Here is a 26,437-nt window from a genome sequence, read left to right on the forward strand (position 1 = left end):
AATTAAAAAATTAACATTACAAAAATTAAAAGGAAAATCATTTTTACTCAAATTATTTAAAAAATTATCCACAGCTTCCCGAAAACTTTCAACATTATTACAAATTTTCTTGATCCTAACTAATTGCGAAAAAACAAGATTTTTGAATATTTTACTACACAAATTAGTTTTAAAGTTGCAGAAAAAAATAACATTAAAATTAAAGGCTTTTCTTTTATCAAACACACCAATTTTAATAAAATTGTTAACAATATCAATTTTAAAATCTAAATATTCAATATTAAAGCAATTTTCATTAGTTTTTTTCAGGACCAAATCACCAGGATAAATTGTATAAATAAAATTAAAATCGTCACAATTAAACAAAATCAAATCATCAATGTATCGGAAAGCATTAAGTACTTTATGTTCAAGAAATTTAGCCTCAAAAAAGTGCAAAAAAATGTTGGCAAAAGCCCCAGAAAAGGAATTACCTTGTGGAATTCCAATAATTTGTTTATAAAAATCTAAACCATTAAAAAGAACATTCTCAAAAAGATTAAACTTGCATAAATCTAACCAGTTAAACCTATCAATTTTTTCATCAAATAAATACTTGTCATAAATACCTTCACAAATCTCAATAATTTTTTCATGTGGTATGCTGGTATACAAATTTTCAAAATCAAAAGTGTTAATGCTGGAAATATCATTACTTTTAATAAAATCCAAAACTTCAACATTACTTTCAATAATAATATTTTTCTCTTTTTTAATTTTAAGCAAAATAATTTTTAAAAAACAAAAAAACCTTTTACTAATATCAGAATTATAACTATTAGTACCACATGCTATAAACCTAAATTTAATCGGATTTTTATGAAATTTAACTATTGGAAATAAATATGGAAATGTAATCCTATTTAATTTAAATTTTAATTTTTTACTAAATGCAATAATTCTTTTTTCAATAACTTTTTTATCTTCTTTTAACTTTAAATAGGTATTATTTGCATTATATTCCCCAATAATCAATTTTTTAAAAAAATATTTACACATAATACAGAAATTATTTGAAGCTTTATCTACAACAGTAACAATGAATTTATCCTTAAGATTTTTAATTTTTCTAGATAAATCATAATCAATAAAAGTACCTTTAGGAAATGAACTAAAACTGGTATTAAATAAATTAAATTTAACCCTTTCAATAATTTTAGCTTTCCACTCAGAAAAACCTTCAACAGGCCAATGATATTTTCTGGAAATTTTTGCAATAAAAAAATCTAGATCTTTTTTAATGGATAAAATAAAATCTTCTTTTTTCATCTTAACAATTAAAAATAAATTTAAAGCTAAGTTGCAAATTTAAAGCTAAGTTGCAAAGAATAATAAAACTGCCTAGCACTTTTCATGATTTAGAAATGAAATAAAAAAACAAATGTTTTGCTCTAAAAATAATTAAAAAAGTCTTCACACTTTTCTAGTCTATAGAAATGAAAATAAAAAAAACATGTAGATCAGGATAATACTTTGTTTTTTAAATAAAGAAAATGTGTATTTGTTTTAAAGTGTACAATTATGTATTAAGTTAATTATACCATTGTAGCTACAGTTTTCATACATAATAATATCTTTTAAGGAATTTTATTTCCTGCGTCACAATAAATCATTTTCCTCTTCGCCTGAGAAGTCTTGCAGTCCAGTGAAGCATCAGAGTTTCTTCTTAAAAAATCCCACTAAAAACCCTTTTGAAGAAAGGTTTCATGAAAATGATACTGAGGACATATTTTGTTTGAAGGAGGTAAAGACATTTTCTTATTTGTATGCATTGTAAAAACCATTTAATTATTTTTTTGAATTATATTTTACTGCTAAATCAAATAATTTATGTTAAATTTGCAAAATTTATTTATCTAATTGTCATATTAGTTTTTCTAACTAGGTTTAAATTATTGTGCAGTTTGAGTTATACATTTTAATTTTTGAACACATACAATGGTATTCCATCAATGTCGTCATGAGAAATTTTCCAAGAAGAAACTAAAATTTCCAAATTTTTTTTAAAAACGTAATGTGCAGAAGTGTTATAGAAACTTAATTTTTTGTAATTGCATTTGATTTGAAATTCTCAAACAAAACTTTAACCATTTAAAATAAGGTTTGTCTATACGTGGATCCTTAGCGAGTGGCTTTAGTATTTTGCACCAAATATGTCTGAAACAGCATCAAGAAATGACATTGCACTCAAAACTTTTATAAAACATAAAATATTTACAGAAATAAGCAAATTTTGCAATATATAAAAAAATTACAATTTTAAAAAAAAGCTACAAAATTCAAGAAGAATGGAATTTTATCAAAAAACAAGCACCCCTTAATGCCATACAATACAATATAATGCCGTTAAGTTTATGTGTTTTCAAGCTCTAAACTGTGCTAATGAAACAACCCAAAATTGTTGTTCAAACCTAAAAAGGATAAACATAATTGTTTCATCTAATTCTAGTTGATAAAATTTTCTAATGAATTGAATTTGCCATCTGTCCAAGGTAATTTATGTCTCAGATAAAGAATAAGTGGTTTATTTTTTCAAGAGAAGAAAATTTTTTTTTAAGGGATGTCTTCTCTTTTCTTTTAACTTTCTTCTTGGTCACAAATTATGCATTATTTCAAGGGGGAAAAATCTAATTATCTAATGGGCAAAACCTGATGTAAATAGAGTGCAATTTGAAAAGTAACATTAGTAGATTGGTGCTACAATCCACAAATCGTTATACGTTTAAGTTCTAATATTTATATTAATAATATTTATATATTAATAATAGTTCATTAATATTAATAGTAGTTTATATATTAATAATAGTTTATATATTAATAATATTAATAATAGTTAATATATTAATAATAGTTCTAATATTTATATAGTTCTAATATTTAAGTTCTAATATCTATTAAGTTCTAATAATTAAATATACTTTTTCTTTTTTTACTCTTTCTTTACTCAGATTTAAAACTTATTATTGTTTGTGAAGGACATTGTAGTAATTCAGGGCATGAAATTTTCACTCGCCAGCTTGGGACTAAATATATTTACTATTAGCAAGTAAGTAACAGAGTTTGAGGACATTAGGGCTGCAATTGACGGGTAGTATTTTTCTTATTTTAATGATATTGAAAGACCTTACAAGCACCTTATTTTAAGTTATTTTTACTAAGCAATAAATGTGTCACCCATTTTTTAGTTTCCACATTTTTCCATTTTTTAATAAATTTTTTTTTAGATACCTGAAAGTTCCTTTTACTGCATTTTAATATTTTTTTAATATTTTACATGAAAATAATGGCATATGAAAGTTTTAGCCTGCCAGAAATGAAATTTCATGTCCTGCTCTAAGTAATATAACAAATGTAACTTAAGATCTTCTAAAAAAAAGGTTAGCTTTTCAAATCTGAAAGCAAATTATTACATCTTTTTAATGAATATTCAACAATTTTTTTCTATGTTTCTCAAATATAATCGTATATTTTTTAGTATTGCTTATAAATGTTATAAACAGTGTTAAACAGATATTTATTTTTTGAGGAATTGCACGATGCTTTTTGAAACTGGATTTGTATTAATTTGTACACAAGAGTATTTTTAAAACTTATGTACTTCTTTTGTAGAGTGAAACTTTAGATCGCACCCATTACAATTCAGACAGTGATGACTCTGAAATCCCAGATGAGCTTAAAAAAGACTTCATTGATGAAAACACAGAAGACATTCCAAGAAAAATGTATTTTAAACTTTTTCACATTTACTGTCAAATGTTATTTTTGATTGGATAGTATTGAAATGCAGGTGTTTGTTTCTCTAGGCAATCTAAAGTAAGCAAACACATTGGGAGTGGAAGGAAAAAACCAGTTCCTATTCTAACAAATACTGCATTGAATGTTTTGAGATCATTTGGTAAGTATAAACAATACTTCAGTATCAATAATTTTAAAATGTTCTTTTCATATTAGAGTATGAAACCTAAAAATCACTCAACCTGATTCATAGCTTTGTTATGTGCCAGTTTATATCGTAAAAGTTATTTTTAAAGCTATGTTGAATTACTATAGAGCTGCTTTACCTCAAGCTAGAACTTTTGCTAATTTAACTAAACTAAACTCAGTTGTACGCCTAATGTGCCCATCCCAGTTTTCTTGACTTTGGGTACAGAGGCAGATGTTCCAGTTGGGTGGTCAACCGAATGTAGCACCCCAGTGTTTAGTCTCCAAGCATGCTTAGTACTCCTTTTGTCGATTAATTGAAAGGCTGAGTCAACCTTGCCTGGTACGAGGGTGGAATCCTGAACTTGTGGCAAGGAAGCACGGAGTGCTACCATTCAGCCACCAGGCGTCACTTTTACTAATTGAACCTTATAAAAATGTTGGCTTTGAGTTTATTGCTTTTTTTTCTAATTAATATTTAAGGATATATATTCAGGGCCAGGATAGCCTGGTTTGTAGGACGCTTTGCTCATGTTTGTTAGATCATGAGTTCAAATCCCGCTGGCCGAAAAATCTTCGTGTAATAAATGGCGACTGGTTGTCTCCGTGTAATAAGTGGCGACTGGAGTTAGTCCAAAGAATGCCCGTGAATTAAATGGTGACTGGTGCACGTTGAATTTCTCGGAGTCACTAAGTCCTTCAAGTTCCCATAACAAATCAATATATCTGGGGATACTGAATTGAAGATTGATCGTTCTCTGGTTCAGGTCAGAATTAGGATCTGTGGATGAATAAATGGAGTATGAATGAGTCCTCCCTGTAAAACAGGCTGTGATGTGTGTGTGGCTGAAATCGTATTCTTGCCCCCCAATGCTGATAGTCGCACATCAACATTCTTAAAGCTTGTCACCGTGGCAAAAGCAGAACACTGTGTTTTCATCATTAATATTCAAACCATATTTGCATGAATTCTCTCCAACAACAAAAAATCTTTTTTTCTGTGTGAGATAATCATGCATGAATGTTATGCTTCAGAATTATAGCGTTCCTCTGCTAATAGCTAGAGATTCCTTTCTAAAGTCTAATTAATCGCCACCTTCTTTTGAATATTTTCATTTTGACTGTTAAGAAAAATATCCATTAGCTTGACTTTTTCCACTTTAGTCTGGGTCATCTGTGTCCTTAAGGGTGAAAGACAATCTACAAAGCTAAATAAAACCTCTTGAATAACAGTATATACATCCCTCCTTGCTGTAATAGCTTTGAACTTTCAAGCATTTTTAGCATTATTTTTTTATTTTTTGTATTGGAAAGACTTAGCAAACTGGTATTTCATTTCATTGAAAACCTTTTTTTTAAATTTTGTATTTATGAAAAAATGTAAATTTTATATTAATGAAACTGTCTTTGTATTAAGGAAAGTACATGCAGATGATGAGTGTGTTAAAGCCTATTGCTTTTGATGTGTTGCTATGTATGACTCACCTATTTGACTACTATATGTATTCAGTAAGTACACCATTTATTGTTTAGTGTGTATACTACTATATAGCATTTGTAAGTTTTAAAAAATACTTATTTCTATGCAGTAATTTTTTCCTTTTGTTATTTTAAATAACCTCTTCTTATTTAAAAAAATATTGAGTGACCTTTTGTGTGCTATAACTCCTGTTAAATGATATAAATTATCTTATGTGTAATGTTTTAGTAATAAAACTGATACATAATAATGAATAGAGTACTGAAAAATCTGAATATTTTTTAAAAGGTAGTTCGCTAAAACATAGTCATAAAACAGTTATTAAATAACTTTTGATATCTGATCATATCAGAAATATTTTGTTGTGAAAAATGAAGCTCTGAAAATTTTTTAAAAATTGGTTTGGATGTCTTTTTTCTTATAATGTTTTAATAATTAAAATATTCTATCCACATTAAGTAGATTTTTTAAAATTATTGTTTATTCTTATAGTTGATTGTGGACAGTATGTATAATTTTCAAAATCATTTTCAAATGAAAGAGCTTAAAAAACCATAGTGGAAAATGCCACTTAAATTGCATTTAAGCAATTGAATTATTTTTAAAATGCTTTTTAAATTGTGATGACGTTACTCACAAAAAAAATGGCCAGTTGCTGACGATCTTTGCCTGTGACGTCGCTCTGTGTAAAACATTCTAGCAAGCGCCTACTATCAGTATTGTTTAAATCTACCTTGATCGTTGTTAATGCAGATTTATTTTAAATTTAGCGATGGAAGATTCTGAAAAGCTTAAGCAGCGTAGTTATAAATAGTGTATAGTGCCCTGTTGTTCAAGTGTTACTATCAAAACTCCTTTTTTGCGTGCCCATAGTAGAGCGTGTTCAAAAAATATGGCGTGCAGAGCAGTCATGAAGAGAGGTAACCTATCACATAGTCACCATAATTTTCACGACCTGACCTGAAGAATGATTAGCTGAGTGTATATCAGTAATTTACAATTATCTATGAATAGGATAACAATTCAGTTTAATTCATTTTAAAGCTGATTATGAATTTAAAATATGGATCATTTTCATAATTCAATGTTATTTAAAATCTAAAAAAAGAAGTATTAAGAATGTGCAGTTTTTAAAAGAAATGGGCATGTTTACTTTTTTTTAAATTTAAATATTATTAAAGTGTAATATTTTCATGATTTATTTTTAATAATATTTCAATTTTAGATATTTTAATAATAACTCATTATAATCTGTAGCTCTTAAAATATTTCATTTATAAAATTTGATTCATATAAAATTAATAAAGAAGCAAAAGTTTATTTATTTTTTTTTTGAAAAAGAAAGAAAAAAAATGAATAAATTATTTGTAAACTAGCAGCAAATTAATGAACGATATTAAATGGATATCGAAAATAACACAGGACGAGTGAAAGTAGAGCAATGCTTTGTGTAGAGTGTTGTCACACGAAACCATGTCTTGTTTGATTTAAATTCAGTTACAATTGCTTTTTACTTTTAAATTTGACATTTTTGCAAATTTTTAAGTGCATTTTCCATTTTTTTAAAGATTGATTTAAATAATATAAACGATTTTTCATAGTTTTTGGGACATAATGCATATTCCCCATTGTTTGTATTTTTTGAATGATACAACTACTTATTCCACATTCCTTTTTTAGGTATATATTTTCTTTGCCAAAGAAGTGGTTCGTATGTACACATTTTAACATAAAATTTAATACTTTATGAGATAAGTTATTTTAATAACATGTTGCTTTGGATTTCAGAGCGATCTTAAAGAAAATATACTCAGTAACAAATTGAAAACGACTTTGAAAAGGATAAAGCGAGACAATTTAGCCTGCGAAATTGAAACTGCAGATTCATTTGAAAGTAACAATAAGGTATGTTCTTTTCCTTATTGAGTAAGGAATAAAATACTGAAAATAACTATCTCGTAGTGTTTAGTTAAAATATTTAGAACTTTGTTTGTCTCCTTTAATTTTATGAAAAAATAGTTATTGAATTTTAAAACCATTACGAAATATCGGTTAGATGAAAGTCAGTTTCATTTCTCTAAGATTTCATCTCTCTGATTCATAAAAATTAGGACATTGTGTTTAACAAATGACACTCTGTCACCAAATTATTGATCTTAATATATCTTGTCACTTGGTCTCTCACACCAACTCCAATAATTGCTTTGCAATAATTGTTGGCATATTGTTCTGCAAAAGTTGAAATTATTCACTTAGTATGAATTATGAAAAACTCTGTTTGATTCTGTCCCCACATTTATGCATTTTTTTTATAATTCCATTAAGAAAGGTTAATGAATATGTGTAATCATTTTTTAAAACATTAAAACTTAAAAGTGTAATGTTGCAACAAATTTGGTGAGTTTACAACTGTAATTTAATATTTTTGCTTACCAAACAGACTGAGATATTAAATACAGACTAATGTATGGTTTTCAATTACTGACTGAAAACCACACATTGCATAATTTTATTGTTTTAAAGTATGGTGGAAAAATCCGAATAAGTTCTAAAAATTATCAAGCTCTATTTCTCTTAATCTAATAAAGCGACCCCCCCTTATTTCCCACCATTTTTTCAAAGTAATTGGGCTGTCAAATGATACTATATCATCAAAAGCTTGTTAAATACAAAAAAAAAAATTTAAACTGCAAATTACTAAAATAAGATGGCAAAGGTAGAGCCCTCTTTAGAGCTCTGTGTCACTGAGTAATCTGTGTTGCTGTTATACTTATTTATGTTGATGCTTCTTAAAACCACAATTATGGTAATTCAGTGAAAGTTCGATCATTCAGAGAACTTCTGTTGCTTTCCTACTGTACTTTCAATACATGTAGTCAATCCTAAGGCATAATTCCTTATTTAATATCTTATTTCAGGATAAAATTCCTCCACCCAGCCTATCCCCTGCTGTCAATTTGGAGAAAGTGGAAGATCTGTTCGGCTTAGCAGAGAGAGTTGCTGCTGCTGAATCTCTGTGAGTTATCTAATTTTTGATCTATAATTTTTTTAAGTAAATTTTTTAATTGATGTACAGTGCACAAAATAAAAAAGTGATTACCCTGAATAACTTTTGATATAATGACTGGATTTTCATCTACTAAGACTTAATTTTAATGGTTCAAGGGTCTACCCTTAAATGTGGTAATTAATCAGTGCAGAAGATATTTTAATTTACGAAATCAGCCACGAAACCAGAATTTTTCTGAATAAACATGCCTCTTTGATGAATTAAAATATAGGGTATTCAGAATCTGGAAAATGGGGTTCCAATAGTTCAAACAGAAAAGTGGTTGATAGTTTTGCCCTAAGCATGAAGCATATTTTTCCATCTGAAAGAAATCATACTTTTATTTCTCATGAACTATTCAACCAATTCTCTTCAAATTTTGGTTTTATTTACCATAATTTCGCAGCGATACGCTGTTCTGGTATACATGCAGCAGAAATGAATTTCAGATGGCTGTGTGTTTTCGTTATTAGTGCTGCCAACCTCTAAAAAAATATTTTCTCTCCAATAAACACCAGTGTGAATGTCAGCAAATGTTTGGAGCACATGATATTAAATATCATTATCTTTATTTTTTTTAAACAAACTTTAAAGATTGCTTTTTTGGAAAACAATGATAGCCATTAATCTCTTTTCTTTTGCTGTTTTGAATCAATTTTTACATGTTGCAGAGCCACATGAGTTGGATGCTATAGTTCTGAATGCCATATATTCTGGATGTTCCGCATATATATTGGCATATATCGTAAATGGAACTTATTTTTTTAATTGCTACAAAAGTCATGAACTTACTCAATCACGAAAGCTATTAAAAACCACTCAGAAAATTAAATATATTTAAGACAAATCTTAATAATGCTTAATACTTGAAACTCAAAAACATTTGAAGGGTGTTATATTTTTTGAAATACTCTTGAATAAATTATCCTAGCTTTTTTAATTCTTATTTTTTATCTCATTTAAAATATTGTTTTTGAAAGAAGTAAATTGACAGAAAATTATTCTTATCTATCTCATAGCTTTTAGTGTATCTATACTTCACAAACAATGAATGTTTGACTTTATTATCAGTGTACAAGTCGATTCTGTGATTTTTGTAAAAATTTCGGATTAAAAAAAGTTGACTTATATACATTAATTAAAATATTGTTAATCTTGTACTACAATGTGTTGCTGACTTCTTTTACTATTCTTTAAATAATTCTTTGAGAAAATATGCTTGCAGTTTTTGGACAAAGTAATTTTGAACAGTAATAAACAGCAAAATATTTTTGATGGTGAAAAACAAGGTTTTTTATCCAAGATTTTAGATATTATGTCCAAAACATTGCCAGCCTTATATACTTCTGTTATAATAATGTTCTTTCTGGGAATAATTTTCTTGTTTCATACTTCATTAATTGCAATGCAATTTTTTTTTCTATATCAGAGTGTTTCTGGCGGAACAGTTTGAGCTGCTACATCCAAATCTTGAGCTGCTCATTCCAAGCAATAAAAAGGCGTTTCTTCAACAGTTTTGTTCACAGGTATTTTTTTTTTTTTTTTACTTAGTCAGGAAAGTTACTACAGTTTATTTGAAGTTATAATTTATTATATTTGAGGTTCTTAATTATTCGTTATATTAGAGCTGAGCAAAGAACTAATATTTTTAAAAAAACTCAAGAGATTATGAAAAAATTTTAAAAATATATAGAAATAATTTTAATTTTTCAAAAGTTTTACGTTTATTTATTTTGCCATAACTCACCTAAACCTTTGTTGTACTTAATATCTCTATGAACACAGTATGCTGTTAAAATAAAATAAGCCTTATTTGATTTTTAAAAAAGCTTTCTAGCTATCATAGAGAATCGTAACATAACCATAAAATGCTGTTAATACCTTTTAGTTGTCTGGTTGCAGAAATCCTGCAGCACGTCGAGGGGTGTTCGAGATTATTACTGCTGCTGCAGATTATTTTTCCTCTTAGATTTAGGGAAAAATTGTTGATTGAAAGAGAGGAAAAGATTCCCTCATTTATGGAAATAATCTGAAACTAAGCTGCATATAATAAAAGCTATCTAACTGTTTTGTGTTTGCAAATAAATGAGTGAAGAGAGTATTGCTGTTATCAGACAATCTCTGTGTCAGTAAAACATTGTAAAACTGATAAGTAAACAACAAAAAAATAAGTAATTTATTTTTTATATCTGCAGACAGTCAGCCAAGCTTCAGAGCTCAGACGTCCAATCTATGCAGCCGTGAGTGCCAAGACAATCGATTACGATCAAATCATCACTCAGATGTCGGCTGTCAAGTGGGACATCAGTGAAATAATGTCCCAACATAGCCAATATGTGGACATACTACTGAGGGCAAGTTCATTTCCTGTTCAAAATATTCCTTGCTCTAAAACACATGCATGTTAAAAAATAATTTTGATGTATTTATTTAGGAATTGCAGGTGTTCAGCATGAGACTCTCTGAAGTGAGCAAGAAAGTTCCAATACCCAAAGAAACGTACGATCTTCTCTGGGAATATTGTATTAAGTTTTCAAATCATTCCTTTATTGAAGGGTAAAGACAATTTTTATACTCAAAATGTTGATTCCATGCTCATCTGCAGGACTTTTTTTTTGTTGCACATTCTCTGTATTAAATGTGATATAATGTATACTTTTAAAAAAGAAATTTTGAGTAATTTTCATGTAGTTGTCATTTTTAAAATTATGTATATAGCAATTAAAGCAATCATCACATGTAGGCCCAGGATAGCCTAGTTAGTAGGACATTAGGCTCATGTTCATGAGTTCAAATCCCCCCACCCCAAGGGTCATTAAGGATGTATTAAATAGTGACTGGTACTCGTTAAATCTGTGGGGGATCACAAAGTCTTCCAAGTTCCTATAACTAATGCCTTTGGGGGTACTGAATTGGAAATTGATCATTCTCTGGTTCAGATCAAATTTATGATCTGTGGATGAATGAATGAAGTATGACTGGGTACTTCCTGTAAAATGGGATGTGATGCTGAAGTCTTATTCTTGGCCATAGATGGACCAACTGAAAAAACAAGAAACACACTCTCTACCTTAAAATTCACTTAGTTTCAAGCAGGCTTGCTGGTATAGGCAAGTAGTATAACGAACAACAACACACATGTAAGATGAAGCCGGAATTACATGCATGAATTTTTTTAAATAAAAAGATGAATTCCATGAAATGAACAAAAATAATGTAATTATCATATTTAATTTCATAAATTCAAACTTTTGAAAATGCTTTGTAATAGTTTTTTAACATTATAACTCATAGTTATTGTAACATTGCATTATTTTCTTAAATTTTTTCATGTGTGGGATGCGTTGGAAAATCAAAACGTGTGGGAGAGGACATTTTAACTATAAAAATTTTTTTTACCAATTGAATATTTCTTCCTCATTCCTGAAATTCACTGGATAACCAAAATAAGTCGTTTTATAAAAACCTAACTAAAATAAAAATTCATTTCGTTTAAATTATTATAAATATTAACTGATAGTTTGTTTAAAAATAATACAGATATTGTGACTTTCTGTGCGTTGTTTTAGTTCCGAACAACAATTATATTTCCCAAACATCAATTTTTAAAACTTTTAATTTTAACATGTTTTAATCATCAACATTAGGTTAATAAGTAGCCCATTGGGTAAATAGCTTACCGATATAAATTCTTACAAATGTGATTCTTAGATGGTGGAGGTTTTTTACAAAGTACTTAGATGTTTGTTACGATCAATATTTTACCGTCTTTGTGTAATTTCTTTCTCACGACAATGTTTTTATTTGAATGATTTTGTAAGAAAGTATTAAATTGAAGTTTTTAAAGAAACATTTTTACAGAAAATTTCCACCTTGAAGTGTAAAAACTTAACGATTAACTTATTGCAATGCTTAGTGCAATTAAGCTAAAAACTAGTTTAATTTTTTTTTGAAGGAAAAAAAAATGTAGAAAAAATTTAACATTTAGCATAGTGTTTATTTTTTCACATTCTCATTAAAAATTTGAAGAGAAAAAAAAAACACGAAAATTGGAAATAGTATTCCTATTTTTCTCACTTTAATGAAGTGTTATCATCTCTGTAATATGATTTGTTATACAATTTCAATGTTAAATTATTTTGTCAGAGAAAAATATATGGTTTAGAGTTCAAATTGTGTTAAGGCCCCCTAAAATACACAACACTGAATAGTAGATAGAAAAGTTAAGTCATGTAAAACAGGTTTGTTAAATGGAAGATGTAGCAAACAAAGTTTTAATAGATTATTTTTTATTTAGTGTACAATTGCCTACTACATAATTTAACATTATCAGTCTTTTTAATTCTTAGATTTTGTATCAAACATAAAAAATTATATGTTGTGGTATTTTAAAATATATTATTACTATCCAGATTTATTGTCACGTACCTTATCAAAAATAAAAATATACTTCAAAAAGTGAACATAGGAAAAGATTTGTAATTTTAATTTACCTATCCAGAATTATTCAGACGCGGTGTATCCTTTTTTATGATACACTAGAATATTTATTCATTTAAGGGAAGGTCTTATTTTTCCTAGAAACCCTTAAAAGTTTGATATATGCATTGGAATAAGAATGGTATTAAAAATTTCGCACTCTCTCTGAAAATTTTTAAATTGTATTGTTAGTAAGATAAAATTTAAATAGCTCTTAATAAATGAAGTCGGATCCACCAAATTATTTCTATAGGAATAAAAATAGTTTTATATTCCTTATTATTAGTTATAAAAATAGTATTAGTTATAAAAATAGTAAATTTAGTTTTTCTGTAATATGATATTAAATTGCAAAATTTGTGAACTTTTTTATAAATTAAAATTGGAACAGGTTTTCACAAGCAAAGAAGTGCACAAATGGTGGTAGAGCCCTAATGCAGTTGGATTATCAGCAGTTTCTTTGCAAAGTGGAGCGACTGACTGAGCTGCAGCCCCTCCCAGGGAAGGAGCTTGTAGAAAGCTACATCAAAGCCTATTACATGTTGGAGCAGAATCTGGAACAGTGGATACGTTCACACAAGGTGACTTTTTTTAAATTCATTTGCAGCACTAAATAATATTTTTATTATATGCAAAATATAGAAGAATGTAGATGTCCACTGTAGAAGTAAACAGTTGATATGTTTGGTTAGCATTTCAAAACATTTCCATGCTTTTCTCACTTAATATTAATTCAATGTGTATAGCTTTCAGACAAGAATTCTTTAAAGATGTATTTAAGGGCAGTCATTATGGAACACCTTTTCTTGTTTTCTAGGAGTACACAAATAAGCAGTTGATCAGTTTAGTGAATTGCATAACTCAGCTGAATAAGAAAGGAAGGCAGAGGCTCATCAGTTTAATTGAGGAAGGTGACAAATTAAGAAGGTGACCCATCTGTATCATTTCATCCACCTGATTTAAATGTAAAATAAAATATTGACATAGCTTGTAAAGGACACTTTAACTCATCGTCTTGTCTTTACAGCTTTGTTTCACAAGACATTACCCGGTAAAAAATTCTTTGTATTTCCTTGGAAAGCTGAATGTTCTTTTTTCTTTGATGAAATGGGAAATAATTTTATGTTTATTGAATAATTTAAATTATCAAATTGCTTTTCTCTCACAATGATAAGTTGAGCAAATTTTTATTTATTCTTTTTTAATTAGTGGTATTGAATGAGTACTTTTTCTTTTTGAATGGCGGTGGTTTTCTGTGTAAATGTTGCCCTAAAATGTTCACTTATCTAGATAACTTATTGTAATATATTTTTATTTCACTCTTGCATAGAGCTTATATACATATTAAATAAATTTATTTTAAGTTGCTTCAAATATGTTTAAAAAATGATAAATCTTTTATTTTAATTTTGTTTCCATAAACATTTCTGTTCACCTTTATTTGTTTATTCCAGTTCAGCTGAATATTTTTCTTTCCAATGGGGCTTAAAAAAATATTTGGAGAGAGAAAGTGATTGGTTAATTGAATACAATCTAATGCGATACATGAACAAAACAAAATGGAAAAACAAAGGCAATCAGAAATAGCTAATATGGAAAAGTTATGAATGTTAAAAAAAAAATTATTTCATTCTACCATAGTGTTATGGAAAAACTTTTGGTTCATTTTCATGGGTACTATTTCAGTGATAAGAGTTTCTCTTGCCGATAATTATCCTGCAATGGTTGTCTTCCATATCATTCTCTGGCCGTGCACAAAAAAAGATATCACCTTAAATAACTGTCCTGATCAGATTTTTTCACAAACTATATCAATTTTAATCTTTTAAAGGGACGACCTCAAAAATACTAATTAATTAGTGCTAACCATTGACTTGTTTACAAAACATACTTAACTTCAATAAACTTGCCCTTTTCCCTACGATTTTGGATTTTTGACCATCAAAGTAAGGTGCAGCTGCAATCTGGAGAATATGTTCCGAATACTTTCATCAGTAAACCTTTTGAAAGTTTGGGCCCCCATTATATTAATTTCACTTAGTGCTTACCATATTTTGAAAATTTTCACGCAAACTTAAAAAATTTTGCACACAGTTATAAAATTCATCTATCAAAGAGTTTCATGTAAAAATTAATTTTTAATAGTTTTATTCATTATTTTTTATTTTATACAATAAGGAACGGACAATATTGAATTGAAAGTTTTGCAAATTCTTACATCATTTTTAACTATGCAATTTGGAATGACAAAATTTTATCGAAAATAGCTGAGTTATGTAACTTAAAAGAAGCTGTATTTTAGAACTGTTAGACAAATTTTGTAGAAATTTTGTATTTTAACATTAAAAATTATATATTTTACAATGATGTAAAAAAAATTTCATGCTTATCATTTTTTTTTACCTTTATTAAATAAAATAATGAAAATCTTAACAATAATTTTTTATGTGAAATTATTCTTTAACGAGCTAAATTTATGATTGTCTGCAAATTTTTTTTCGATATGCGCAAAATTATCCTGAGATATGGCGAAATTCATAAAAAGTGAAATTAAAATTAAGGTGCCAAACATTTCACTTCTCTCTTTAAACTCTCCTTCCCCCCATTTTTCAATAATCAAAAATTTACTATATACATTGAAAAAAAGGGTACATTTATTCAGAGAAAGTACGTTTTCGCTTCTGATTCTGTAACTTAATAGTTTATGTTAAATTATTATCATATTTGATGTTGCCCCTTTGAACGGGTATGATCGGCAACTTCATTAAAAAGTTAACCAAGATTTTCTTTTGTTTTGCGCTCTGTACCTACTGCAAGTTCTAACCTTTTCAAATGCAAGTGTTTGTTACTGTACTCCCTCGTAAAATTATGCAATTTCAATTAAATAAATCAGATGTATTTTTTTGCTTGCATAAATATTCTGGTTTGGTAAATTCTTTTCTAATTATTCTAAGCAAGAGAAAATTTCGTTAGAAGTTGCGCGTTGGTTTGAGGATTCAGAATGATCTCATTTGTAGTGATATACTTTTCTGTGCTAATTATAAAATGTTTTTGAAACCTCTAAAAAAAATTTTCACATCCTCTTCTCTGATCTGAAGCGATCTTAAAATGTGTAGTTAATTGCTCACCCAGATTAACAAATATTATTAATATTATTAACAAATATTAACATTATTGCTTGCATAAGTATTCTGGTCTGGTAAATTCTTATCTAATTATTCTAAGCAAGAGAAAATTTCGTTAGAAGTTGCGCGTTTGCATTGGTTTGAGGATTGAAAATGATCTCATTTGCAGTGATATACTTTTCTGTGCTAATGTTTTTGAAACCTCTAAAAAAAATTTTTCATATCCTCTTCTCTGATCTGAAGTGATCTTAAAATGTGTAGTTAATTGCTCACCCAGATTAACAAAAACTTTGTGTGACATTCTTCCAACTCTTTTCCTATCCTCCTCTTCTTGTCTTAGAAATTCAAATATTTATTTTATATTTTGTAGTCTAAAACGATCTGACAGCTGTGTATTGAAGTTAAAACATAAAGGTTTTTAAATCATTTGAACAGGGTGCGTAGCCAAATTTTTCAGCAAAAAATGCTTTTAAGTACTTTTTAAGCACTCAAAAAATATTTTTAAGCACTTTAAAAAAATATCATAATTAGGATGTGTGCACTACTAATTTTTTTTCCCTTCATATTGTTGAAAGTTCTTCATATATATATATGTGTTAACAAAATGCAAAATAATTTTCTAAGTTGCATGATCATGATAAAATAACTAGTTTCTGACAAAGAAATTTTTCATGATTATTATTAGCCACCATAAAAACAATTAAGCACAATTTTAAATATATTCAATATTGAGTGAATCATTCAATTTTTTAAATTAAAAATTACTTTACACAATTACGTAAAAAATTTTTTTTTCAAAATTATAAATAATTAATTTAACAGTAATTTAAAAAGATAATCTCTCTTGCGAAATTCAGCAGAGTTGCTCATGAGAATGCATGAATCCTTCCCACCGTATCCCGCTCAGTATTCGAACTTGCAAATACTTGGTGCTTTCATATGCTACGGACAAATGGTATGTCGAATTAGATTTTGGTTAAATGAATTATGAAAACGTTGAAATAAGCAATGTGAAAACCACACGCTTTTTGCGTAATTCAAGGAAAAACTTTATATGGTAAAGAAAAGAAAAATCTCATTTATATGGTAAAGAAAAGGGAAAATTAAGCACTTTTTAAAAACACCCGGTGAAAAAAGCACCATTAAGGGCTTTTAAAAAACGAAAATAAGCACCTTTAAAAATTTTACGCACCCTGTTGACTAGATGACATATGAAGTGCAATTTTTTAAATTAAATAAATTTGACCTGCCACTTGTAAGACTGTGCATTCTAAGCCTAAAGTTTTTATTAATTTAAACGAAATTTTCCCTCGTACATTAAGATCTGTAGATTAAAAAATATTTTTTTTTAAAAAAAATTATTATATCTTATCACCACCACTTACTAGGATTTTAAAATTTTTACACTTTGTCTGTCAGTGGTTCATTATGTTTTAGCCTCTGATTATACATACAAACTGTTAACTCAAAGTATTATTTCTTTGACTAAATATACATTCCAAACTTCAGTATTTTAATTATTTGCTGTAGTCTTATCTTATTTCATTTAACGTAAGATTAATCCACAGGCCAAATTGTTAGACGCTCTATAAGATTCTGCCTCATCTTTTCTTTCGTTTCGAGCTCAATTCGTCCCGACTCGATTTTCTTCTGTATGCGTCATACTCTAGTTTCAGAAACCTTCAATCTTCATGATCTTTTGTGATTTGGAAATATTTTAGTATTCTCGAGGGCCTTTACTTCAACTTTTTTACATGGTGAAAGATCGCCTTTTTTACCCATGATGAAAATGTTCCAATTAATTATTTATACACTGCACACAAAATAAACAAATATCTGCGTAGTACAAAACTGCGAAACAAACGACACAGCGCATAAAGCCACCGAAACACGTCCGCAACTGACGCACGCAAGAACGTGACTGAACCGCTTTGCACTTATTTACGTTCGCGTATCAGTTATTCCACATTGTAATGCAATACCTTAAAAATAAATGTAAATAGTAAGTATATAAAAAAATCCCCTGAATAAAAACCCATTACATGTTTGTTTAAATACAAAAGTACTGTATATACTCGTGCAAGACATGTAATTATTAAAAATCTGCAGTGCGTCTAATAATTTGGCCAGGGAGCTTAATACTTTATTTGAAATTCTTCCTCATTGAAAAATGATTGTACAAAGTTAAATTTTGTCTTATTCATTTTATATGTAATTTTGCACAGGTTGTAAAAAAAAAAAATGAATAAATAAAACTCATATTTTTATGAACTGGTATACATATTTATTNTTTTAATTTTTTTTTTTTTTTTTTTTTTTTTTTTTTTTTTTTTTTTTTTTTTTTTTTTAGCATATAAAACGCATTTCAAGAGTAACATGCTATTTTTTATAAGTATTGCCATAGAACAGGTAAAGTTCAATTTTATCCATCTCTGGCTAGCTCACTCTAAAAGTTGTTTAATTCAAAGAATTTTGAAAAGTGATGTATTTTTTTAAATATTTGAAATGTTTATTTGATTTAAAATTGTTTACAAAAATGGAGTATGAAATGAAAGATCCATTTTATATAAAAATTTGTCTGAAGTAGTGTGTTATTGTTCTTCCTTTTTTTGAAAATTTTATTTATCGAGTACATCCCAATTTCTGTATCAAGAAGGTAAAACAAACAGTAAGTAACGAGCAAATTATTATTTTTTTTAATAAATATTATTTTCCAAAAAACACACTGAGTAGAATAGACAACTCTGAGGCCAAGTTTTTTTTTCTCCTTGCGAAACCCTCGAGGTGCGTCCCGGAATTCCAGAATTTTCATATTCCAGGCCTAAAACTTAGTAGCAGGGTATATGACTTTTCTGGGACTATCAGATTTTCTCAAGACCATAGATTATCGTTTCCGCAATCAAAAGTTTAAATTTTAAAACTTTCGCTAAATCCCGTTAACGACGCGTTTACATGCGTGTGATTCTGGCGGTTTGGCGGATTTTCGCTAATTTGAATATATGGAACTGGGTCGGCATCCGCTAATATCGTGATTCTTATTCACTTGATTTTTATTATCGAACATAGATTTCCATATTTTCCCAATTTAAAAGTTACAATCCAACATCGCAATTTGTATTCACACGTTTGTAATATCAAACATCGGCTTTCGTACTATACGTGATTTAAAAGCTACACATTGCGATTCTAAAAATCATGCATCACGATTTATAGACAAGCGTTTTAAAAATCCAATATCGCGATTCTTGTAAATACTAAGATTTTTCTTAAAGGAGTTACTATAAAGGTATTCTTCGTCGGTAGGTAATTTAATTATAAATCTTATTTAAAAAAAAATAATGTTAAATACAAAAAATATATGGTAGTTAAATTGCTTTCGATTTTATGCACATAAAATTTGCAGAGTTTTTTCGCTTTGTGTCACTATCACCCCTGTAATCCCTTTAAGAAAATCACAAAAGATATTAACAGACTTCTTTTGTCATTGGTTTTGTCAACGCGCAAACAATACAATTTAGTATATAACTTCTGAGCTGCATAACAAGTGTTAATAATATTTCTCCATATTAATTATAATTTCTAAAACTCAATAGATGGCGCTCTGCGCAGTAATGTAAAATCATTAGTTTTCTAATCAGTTTCCTCCATGACACTGTACCATTATCATCATCCTTTTGTTATTAAATATATACTATGTTAAAAGGCGTTTGTTATGATTGAAACCCCGAGATCTGAGATCATATCACCGTATTTAATAACAAGTAACAAAAGCATCATAGTAAAACAATGTATCCCTTTATGAAAATGAAATCAATCGGTTCTCTATAAAGCACGTCCAGAGTCGAAAAAAAATCTCCCCGTGGAATATTTCTGACTGTCTTAACTGGGACAAAGGATGCTGACGCTTTTAGCTCAATGTCTGATTCTTCTAGTCTTAAACCAGGTCCTGCATTTATTTTTTCGTGTGAGGTTCGTTTGATTATATTATCAAATAGTACATTATGTAAAGAAAAATGTAAGTTTTGAGGTCGTGTCCATTTTCTGAAAATGCGAATTTTTAGCTGAATAAAAGACTCACCCGGCGCGATGTAAGATTTTAATATTTCTAAATATCTTATGTTGATTTAAATTCTCATAATTTGTATTCTCAGTATATTAACTTCGCTGCTGTTTTGGGTGTTAACGTTACATTTTGTTTTGCTGCATTACATTTCGTTTTATTTTGTTTTGTTAAAAACTATACGACTTGAAATTACGAAGTTGTGTAGAAGAATATACAGGGAATTTAAGAGTCGATAGTTAATTATTAACTGTAAAATGTGTTTAAAAAAATACCATGCGAGTTGCTGACATGCCATGCTTTGCTTGCCGCAGGATTACAACTATACTTGAAATTTGACGGTGTGAAAGGGACATTTTTGTTTAAAATTCCAATTCGTTTAAAAGTTAATGCAATTTTAAGTACTTTTTTTCTGCTTTACGTTACATTTACTGCGCAAAAATTATGAGACTTGAAATCACACATGTATATTAAGAAATGCACAAGTATGATTGCATAAAAAAAATTATAATAAGACTCTTTATTAGATCTAGAATTATCAACTGTTTGATCTACTGCCCAATAGAATGCAAGTGCAGGGTTGAAATTTAAAGCTCTGAATGGGAATGAATGTTTGTGAATTTTTTTACCATAACTTAACTACAATTTGTTCGAAAGCTAGTGTATTTTAAAGTACTTTTTGCAAATTTTTTTTTCATTGTAGAAAAAAAAATATATCTTATTTTGCGAGATCATTTCATATGCTCGAACTTGACTTGATATAAAAAAATAATAATAATGGATGAATAAAGCGAAAGATGTTGCCGGATATAAATCTTGAAAATATTTTTTAAAAAAAGTCTTGAGGGCTTTTCTGGAATCCATTTTAAACCTGAACTCAGAACCCTCTTTAAAAAAAGCAAAAGTCTGCCCGATTTCCTATGTCAGATTGTTCTTGAGGTCATTAACCGAATTCCAGATATTGCTATTCAAATTTATACCAATAACAGCAAATACGAACATAGCTCTTGTGGTAGCAGTGTCTTCGTTAAGCCTGATTTTTCAAATTGCCTTACATGGGGTCTGAAAACAGACTTCTGTAGCCACAAGCCTGAAAAAAAAAAAAAGATTTGTCAAATTTCCACTATTCCTGATGTTAAGAACTCCATTTTGCAACGATAGGTGAAAAATAAAGACGTTATTGAAAGAAAAAAAAAAGTGACAATCATCACGGACTTTAATTCCGGCCTGACTCTCAGCTGTCTTCGCCCGCCGCCTGGAAAGCAGGTCATGAGAATCGGAGGTAAATAAACAAATCAAGTTTTCAATCCTCTTGCCCTGTCACGCCCCTGATGGCACACCACTCGTGTAAATTAGGAATAAGAATAGAATTCTCTGTATTTAGATTTGAGCTAATCTTCATAGATGTGGTACTCAACAAATTTAACTCCATCCACACAAATATGGACCTTATAAGACAGTTATAGTGCAATCTAGCACCTAAGAAACTGGATTTAAGTTGGTGACTTGTTGTTGTTGTTTATTTACGTCGCACTAGAGCTGCACAATGGGCTATTGGCGACGGTCTGGGAAACATCCCTGATGATGAGCTTCTCACGAATCCTCACAATTTTGATCCTCTGCGGAGGGGATGGCACCCCCGCTTCGGTAGCCCGACGACCTGCGCGCGAAGTTGAGCACTTTACGGTAGCACAGTTTAACGAGGACCAATACCGCACACCCTCGGTACCTACGCACACTGATCCAAGTGGTCACCCACCCGCACACTGACCGCAGCCAGTGATACTTCAGTGATCTGCTGGGAACCGTGTCTTAACGATCAGTCCACTGCGGGACTTTAAGTTGGTGACAAAAATCTTGTCTCAATCCTTAATACTCGAATACGAAATCTACTTCCGATAGATACCGTCATACATTGGCCTCTGCGCAATAAAATTGCTGATCTTTTGCTAAGAAAGGCGCCTCTCATGCGCTGTTATCACATAACTACTCCAGGGTAAAAATCTCATTTAACAGACAGCTTTAGATAATCGCCCTAGTAGTAGGTTAGGCTCCAGGTGGTGCCCTTACCATCGAGACTGATAGAGTCGTTCAGCAGTCCACTATTAGCAGGCTTTCAAATGATCACCTCAGATATAATCCCCTTTCACCAATTTAATAAAAGTGACCAACCTGAATCATGAATATCTGACTTCATATTGGTCATAATTGACCCTCTAAACTGCTAAGAGTGACATAATATAAAACTTTTTCAAAACGCTCAGACTTTTGGATTCAGACCACTGTGTTGTTAATTCCAGAAGAAAGCGAATGATGCGATTAAATTTCAATAATATTAAGTCCGCATGAGCATGAAAATCGGTATATAAAATGAAGCGTGTCCTTTCTACTTCTGAAAGAAAAAGAAACGACGATTAGTAACCGAGGCACTTGAACCATAAAAATGTCAAACGAAAACTTTGACGGAAGACAGGAGTTTAATGAATCTCGCTCAGAAATCCTGAAGAAGTACGAAAAACTGCGACAAGATGTGCGGTGCTTACATGCAAAGGTAGTCGAAAAAGAGTTACGCCTCGAAGAACTTAGGTAAGGAGACCAAATCAGCCTATTTATTTATGATCTTGGTTTTAAATTGGGGGAGTAATAATACCAATAGAACTACCAGTTCGTGGTCAATGGTTTTTCGAGATAATCGCAAATGTTGTTGTTCATTTACGTCTCGCTAGAGCTGCACAATGGGCTATTGGCGACGGTCTGGGAAACATCCCGATGCAATGCAATGGAGAATTGGAGACACCGTTGTCTTAGAACCATCGTCCTCCATCTCGGCTCTGCGATGAAGTGTGAGAATAGAAATTCGCTTGCCATAAAGTATCTTTTAATAGTAAATAATTAAAATAAAAGTAAGATGAAACCATCACCTGTGATAATCGTATCCAAATAAAAATGCACAAGCAAGTTTAACAACAGCCACACAAGATGAACGCCAGTCTTTCGCCTGCAGTGCAAATTTCATTGCTGAAGGTAAGTACGTATGTTTATTGTATTTCTTATGCCGACCATGTGGCCGAGTGGTTAGCGTGTCTGACTGCGGAGCCATTGGCCGCGGTTCGAATCCTGCTCAGAGCATGGATGTCCTTTCTCCTTTGTGTGTGAATGTGGCCCGCCCTATAAACGGGTTTGTGGTTGTGTGACGTGTGCGACGCTGCTCCACTGCCGAGGCTTCGCTACCGGTGCCCGCTGGGTAACGAGAAGAGAGTAGCAGTTCTGTGGCCAACGGGACAAACCCCAAGTGCCCGCCATTAAAAAAAGAAAAAAAAATTGTATTTCTTATCAGGGACTTCTGAAGAGCGCGACGGCGCATTTCGACGAGGGAAGGAGGAGATAATTGATTATATTCGGCGTTTTGCATTTCAAGTATACCCTTTCTATTTGTGACGTCTACCCTGTTTTTCTCCCATGATGATCTGCATGGCTGAATCTTTGATCATGGTTTAATTCAAGTACTTTTAGTCAGGGACGGATCTAAGGGACAGCTGGGAGAGTTTGCCCCGGGAACTAAGATGGAAGAGGAGCCGAACTGACCAAAAAAGATCTTTCTATATATCTAGAACCACGTAATAACTAATTAAGTACCAACTAAAGAAATAATAAACTTCCCAAGTAATTTTTTTTTTTCCTTTTCAGTACTTGATGTTCAGGAAATTTTATTTCATTTTTGTACACTACTTCTACCATTTTCTCACTACAGTTTATCTCGATTATAGAAAATCTATTTCCTGTGAAGGGAAACCAAATCACTCATTAACATTTCTGTTTACAGTTTAAAATTCGATCTGCATTTTTGCGTCTTCTACGCATTTGGGAGGCTGTTTAGCTATTTTGCTCTAATAGACTTCGATATTTTACGCCGTGCTGCAGGGAGGGCTCTTGTCTTCCGCCGAATTTTTGACAGTAAGCACAATTTCGTGAGTCGATCAATGTTTTTTTTTGGGGGGGGGGGGGGGANTATTTTTTTTTTGGGGGGGGGGAGGAAATACTTGGGGTGTCCTTGTTACTGTCAGTGGGGCTAATGAGAGAAAAAAACCTAGCTGTTTATCTGCAACTTTTTATTTCTTTAAAAATTCATATTGCAATTCAATTAAACTATTTAAACTTGTGACTTGTTGTTCTTTAAAAATTTTCCACAATTTTTAGAATAACTTTCATGAACACAAAATTACAGGTTATTTGACATGCAGGATTATTATTGATTATCATTTGATCGAAATTTGCAAATCTTTAACCACCTGTATTTTCTTTTTATATCCGTCCTTTATTTTATACAGCCGACCCAAATTTTTGGGTTTACGACTACTAATGTTCAACTCCGTAGCCTTGTAATTTTGAACTAAGCCAGAAGACAAGGAAACTCCTGGATCAGTAGCCCAAGAGGTATTGATTTGTTATGGGAACATGGAGGACTTTGCGACTCAACCATTAACTACATGGGGAGTCTTCGGCTGGCGGGGTTCGAACCCACGAATTCTTGGACATGGGCCCAAATAATCTGGCATCAAAGGTAGAAGAAATGGTTGCCGTGAGAATCAGAAATTTGTAATTTTCTCTACGGGCTTGAATGAAAGTGGAAAGCTCATTGTGTATGATTTAAATTGAAGTTATTTTCTGATGCAAATAAGACGGGAAACAAAAGGATTCTCATATTATATTACGCAATTGGCTTCAAAATGCAAAATTATCGAAAAATAAAACATCATAAGATAAAGTTAACAATATATAAGTAAGATTAATTATTTTGTATTAAAAGATCTTCAATAAAAAGATAGAAACTGTAAAACAGTATCGCAAAATCAAAAAAAAAAAAAGCGCATCTGAAAAAATTTAATAATTAAAAAATCGAAAATCGGGCTTCGTAATCTGTTTACAAATACACTTATTAAGCTTTATGTAGAATGTTGTATTTTTATTCAGTATGCAGACATGTATACACACATTCTTTATTTTGTCATATGTATAGATTATAAATTCATAGAACGCTTTATAGGATAAAATAAAGAAATTTTAAAGAGTAGCCAGCGGCAGCTTTTTCAACTGTGGTCAGTTTATCAAAAATTAAAAACTTTAAGAGATTAAAAAAAAAACTTTAGATATTAGGGATTTCTCAAAAAATAGTAAACATGAAAGGGGTTTAATTCTAAACTGAAGAACAATCTTAAACAAAAGTGAAATAAAATGATTTTTAGAATATTAAAAAATATTCATAACAATTACACATTTATTATTATATAAAAACAATACCAGAGGTTCGCTTTTAACAACAACAAAAAATTGTGGCGATCGGCAGACAATTTTTTAATTGCTATTTTGTTATGTTGACCGTCAATTTTTCATTGTAGAGCATGCATTCTACGATCTAATTTCTTCTGTCGTAGGGAAATGATAAAAATACTGAAGGTCACAGATCGCAAATGTTTTTTGATGAGAAGTGACATTTTGATGGAAGGTAATGCCCTAACTTACGCTCTCAATGAAAAAGAAAAGGTAATGACTTCATTTTCTCTTCTTCCAATGTTTTATTTATTCAGAGAATGAATGCAGTTTTATTTCAACAGAGTGAAAAGAGGCTCGAAGATCTGAAGGTTGAAATAGGAGAAAAAGTAAAGCAACTCAGAGATTTCCAAAGTAATTTCAGCATAAGAGTCCCATCTTGATTAAAGAACACAGTTCAATGAAACATTATTATTGATATTACTTTATTTTGAAGGAAAACTTTAACTAATTCCTATGTATAGTGATTATACAAAAAGAATTTTTCTATTTCTGACAGATTTTTTTTCCCTTTCAAATTTGAATTGTATTGCCTAAAATGATAAAAGGCTTCTGAAACACTTGAATGTTTATGAAATTATTCTAAGAAATAGATTGTAGTGTAAATTTAACACATAATTGATTGACTATTTTTTACTATTTCCTTGCATCATTTTAGTTAAAGAAATTATACATATATATATATATATGTAAAGATAATTTGTAAGGTTTTATTAAACGATTTTTTACTACATACATAGCATTTAGAATATTTAAGCCTTAAAAATTAAGCGATATTTTCATCTACAAAAAGGTTGTCACCTCCAGCAATTTAAAAAAAAAAGGTTAAGCTGACTTTCTGCGATAATGACTTACCAGGTTTGATATTGATTTAAGAGACCCTAAAATTAGATTGCTTTAATTTAACTGCATTTTTTATAACTACACACACGCACGCTATATATATATATATATAT

The 26,437-nt window shown here is 30.0% G+C and overlaps 2 protein-coding genes across 2 annotated transcripts in view; both read left to right on the plus strand.

Moving 5' to 3' along the window:
- The window catches only part of LOC107446404 (vacuolar protein sorting 50), a 38,716-nt gene extending 20,352 nt beyond the window's left edge, over window positions 1-18,364 (plus strand). The window contains exons 15-26 of the mRNA XM_016061034.4: window positions 1,622-1,783; window positions 3,649-3,761; window positions 3,843-3,934; window positions 5,378-5,469; window positions 7,121-7,147; window positions 7,229-7,345; window positions 8,359-8,456; window positions 9,919-10,015; window positions 10,685-10,843; window positions 10,924-11,045; window positions 13,360-13,549; window positions 13,786-18,364. Coding sequence (XP_015916520.1) covers window positions 1,622-1,783; window positions 3,649-3,761; window positions 3,843-3,934; window positions 5,378-5,469; window positions 7,121-7,147; window positions 7,229-7,345; window positions 8,359-8,456; window positions 9,919-10,015; window positions 10,685-10,843; window positions 10,924-11,045; window positions 13,360-13,549; window positions 13,786-13,899 — 1,383 coding nt within the window. The 3' untranslated portion in view covers window positions 13,900-18,364. The remainder of the gene's footprint in view (window positions 1-1,621; window positions 1,784-3,648; window positions 3,762-3,842; window positions 3,935-5,377; window positions 5,470-7,120; window positions 7,148-7,228; window positions 7,346-8,358; window positions 8,457-9,918; window positions 10,016-10,684; window positions 10,844-10,923; window positions 11,046-13,359; window positions 13,550-13,785) is intronic.
- Window positions 18,365-21,796: 3,432 nt separating this feature from the next.
- On the plus strand, window positions 21,797-25,888 carry LOC107446403 (prefoldin subunit 2-like; the record flags this gene model as incomplete). The annotated part of the gene is given in 3 exon segments (XM_016061033.3): window positions 21,797-22,739; window positions 25,586-25,694; window positions 25,766-25,888. Coding segments are annotated over 3 exon segments (351 nt in total). The 5' UTR covers window positions 21,797-22,596.
- Window positions 25,889-26,437: the final 549 nt, after the last annotated feature.

The sequence above is a fragment of the Parasteatoda tepidariorum genome, chromosome 1 (assembly GCF_043381705.1).
Source record: "Parasteatoda tepidariorum isolate YZ-2023 chromosome 1, CAS_Ptep_4.0, whole genome shotgun sequence".
Classification (NCBI taxonomy): domain Eukaryota; kingdom Metazoa; phylum Arthropoda; class Arachnida; order Araneae; family Theridiidae; genus Parasteatoda; species Parasteatoda tepidariorum.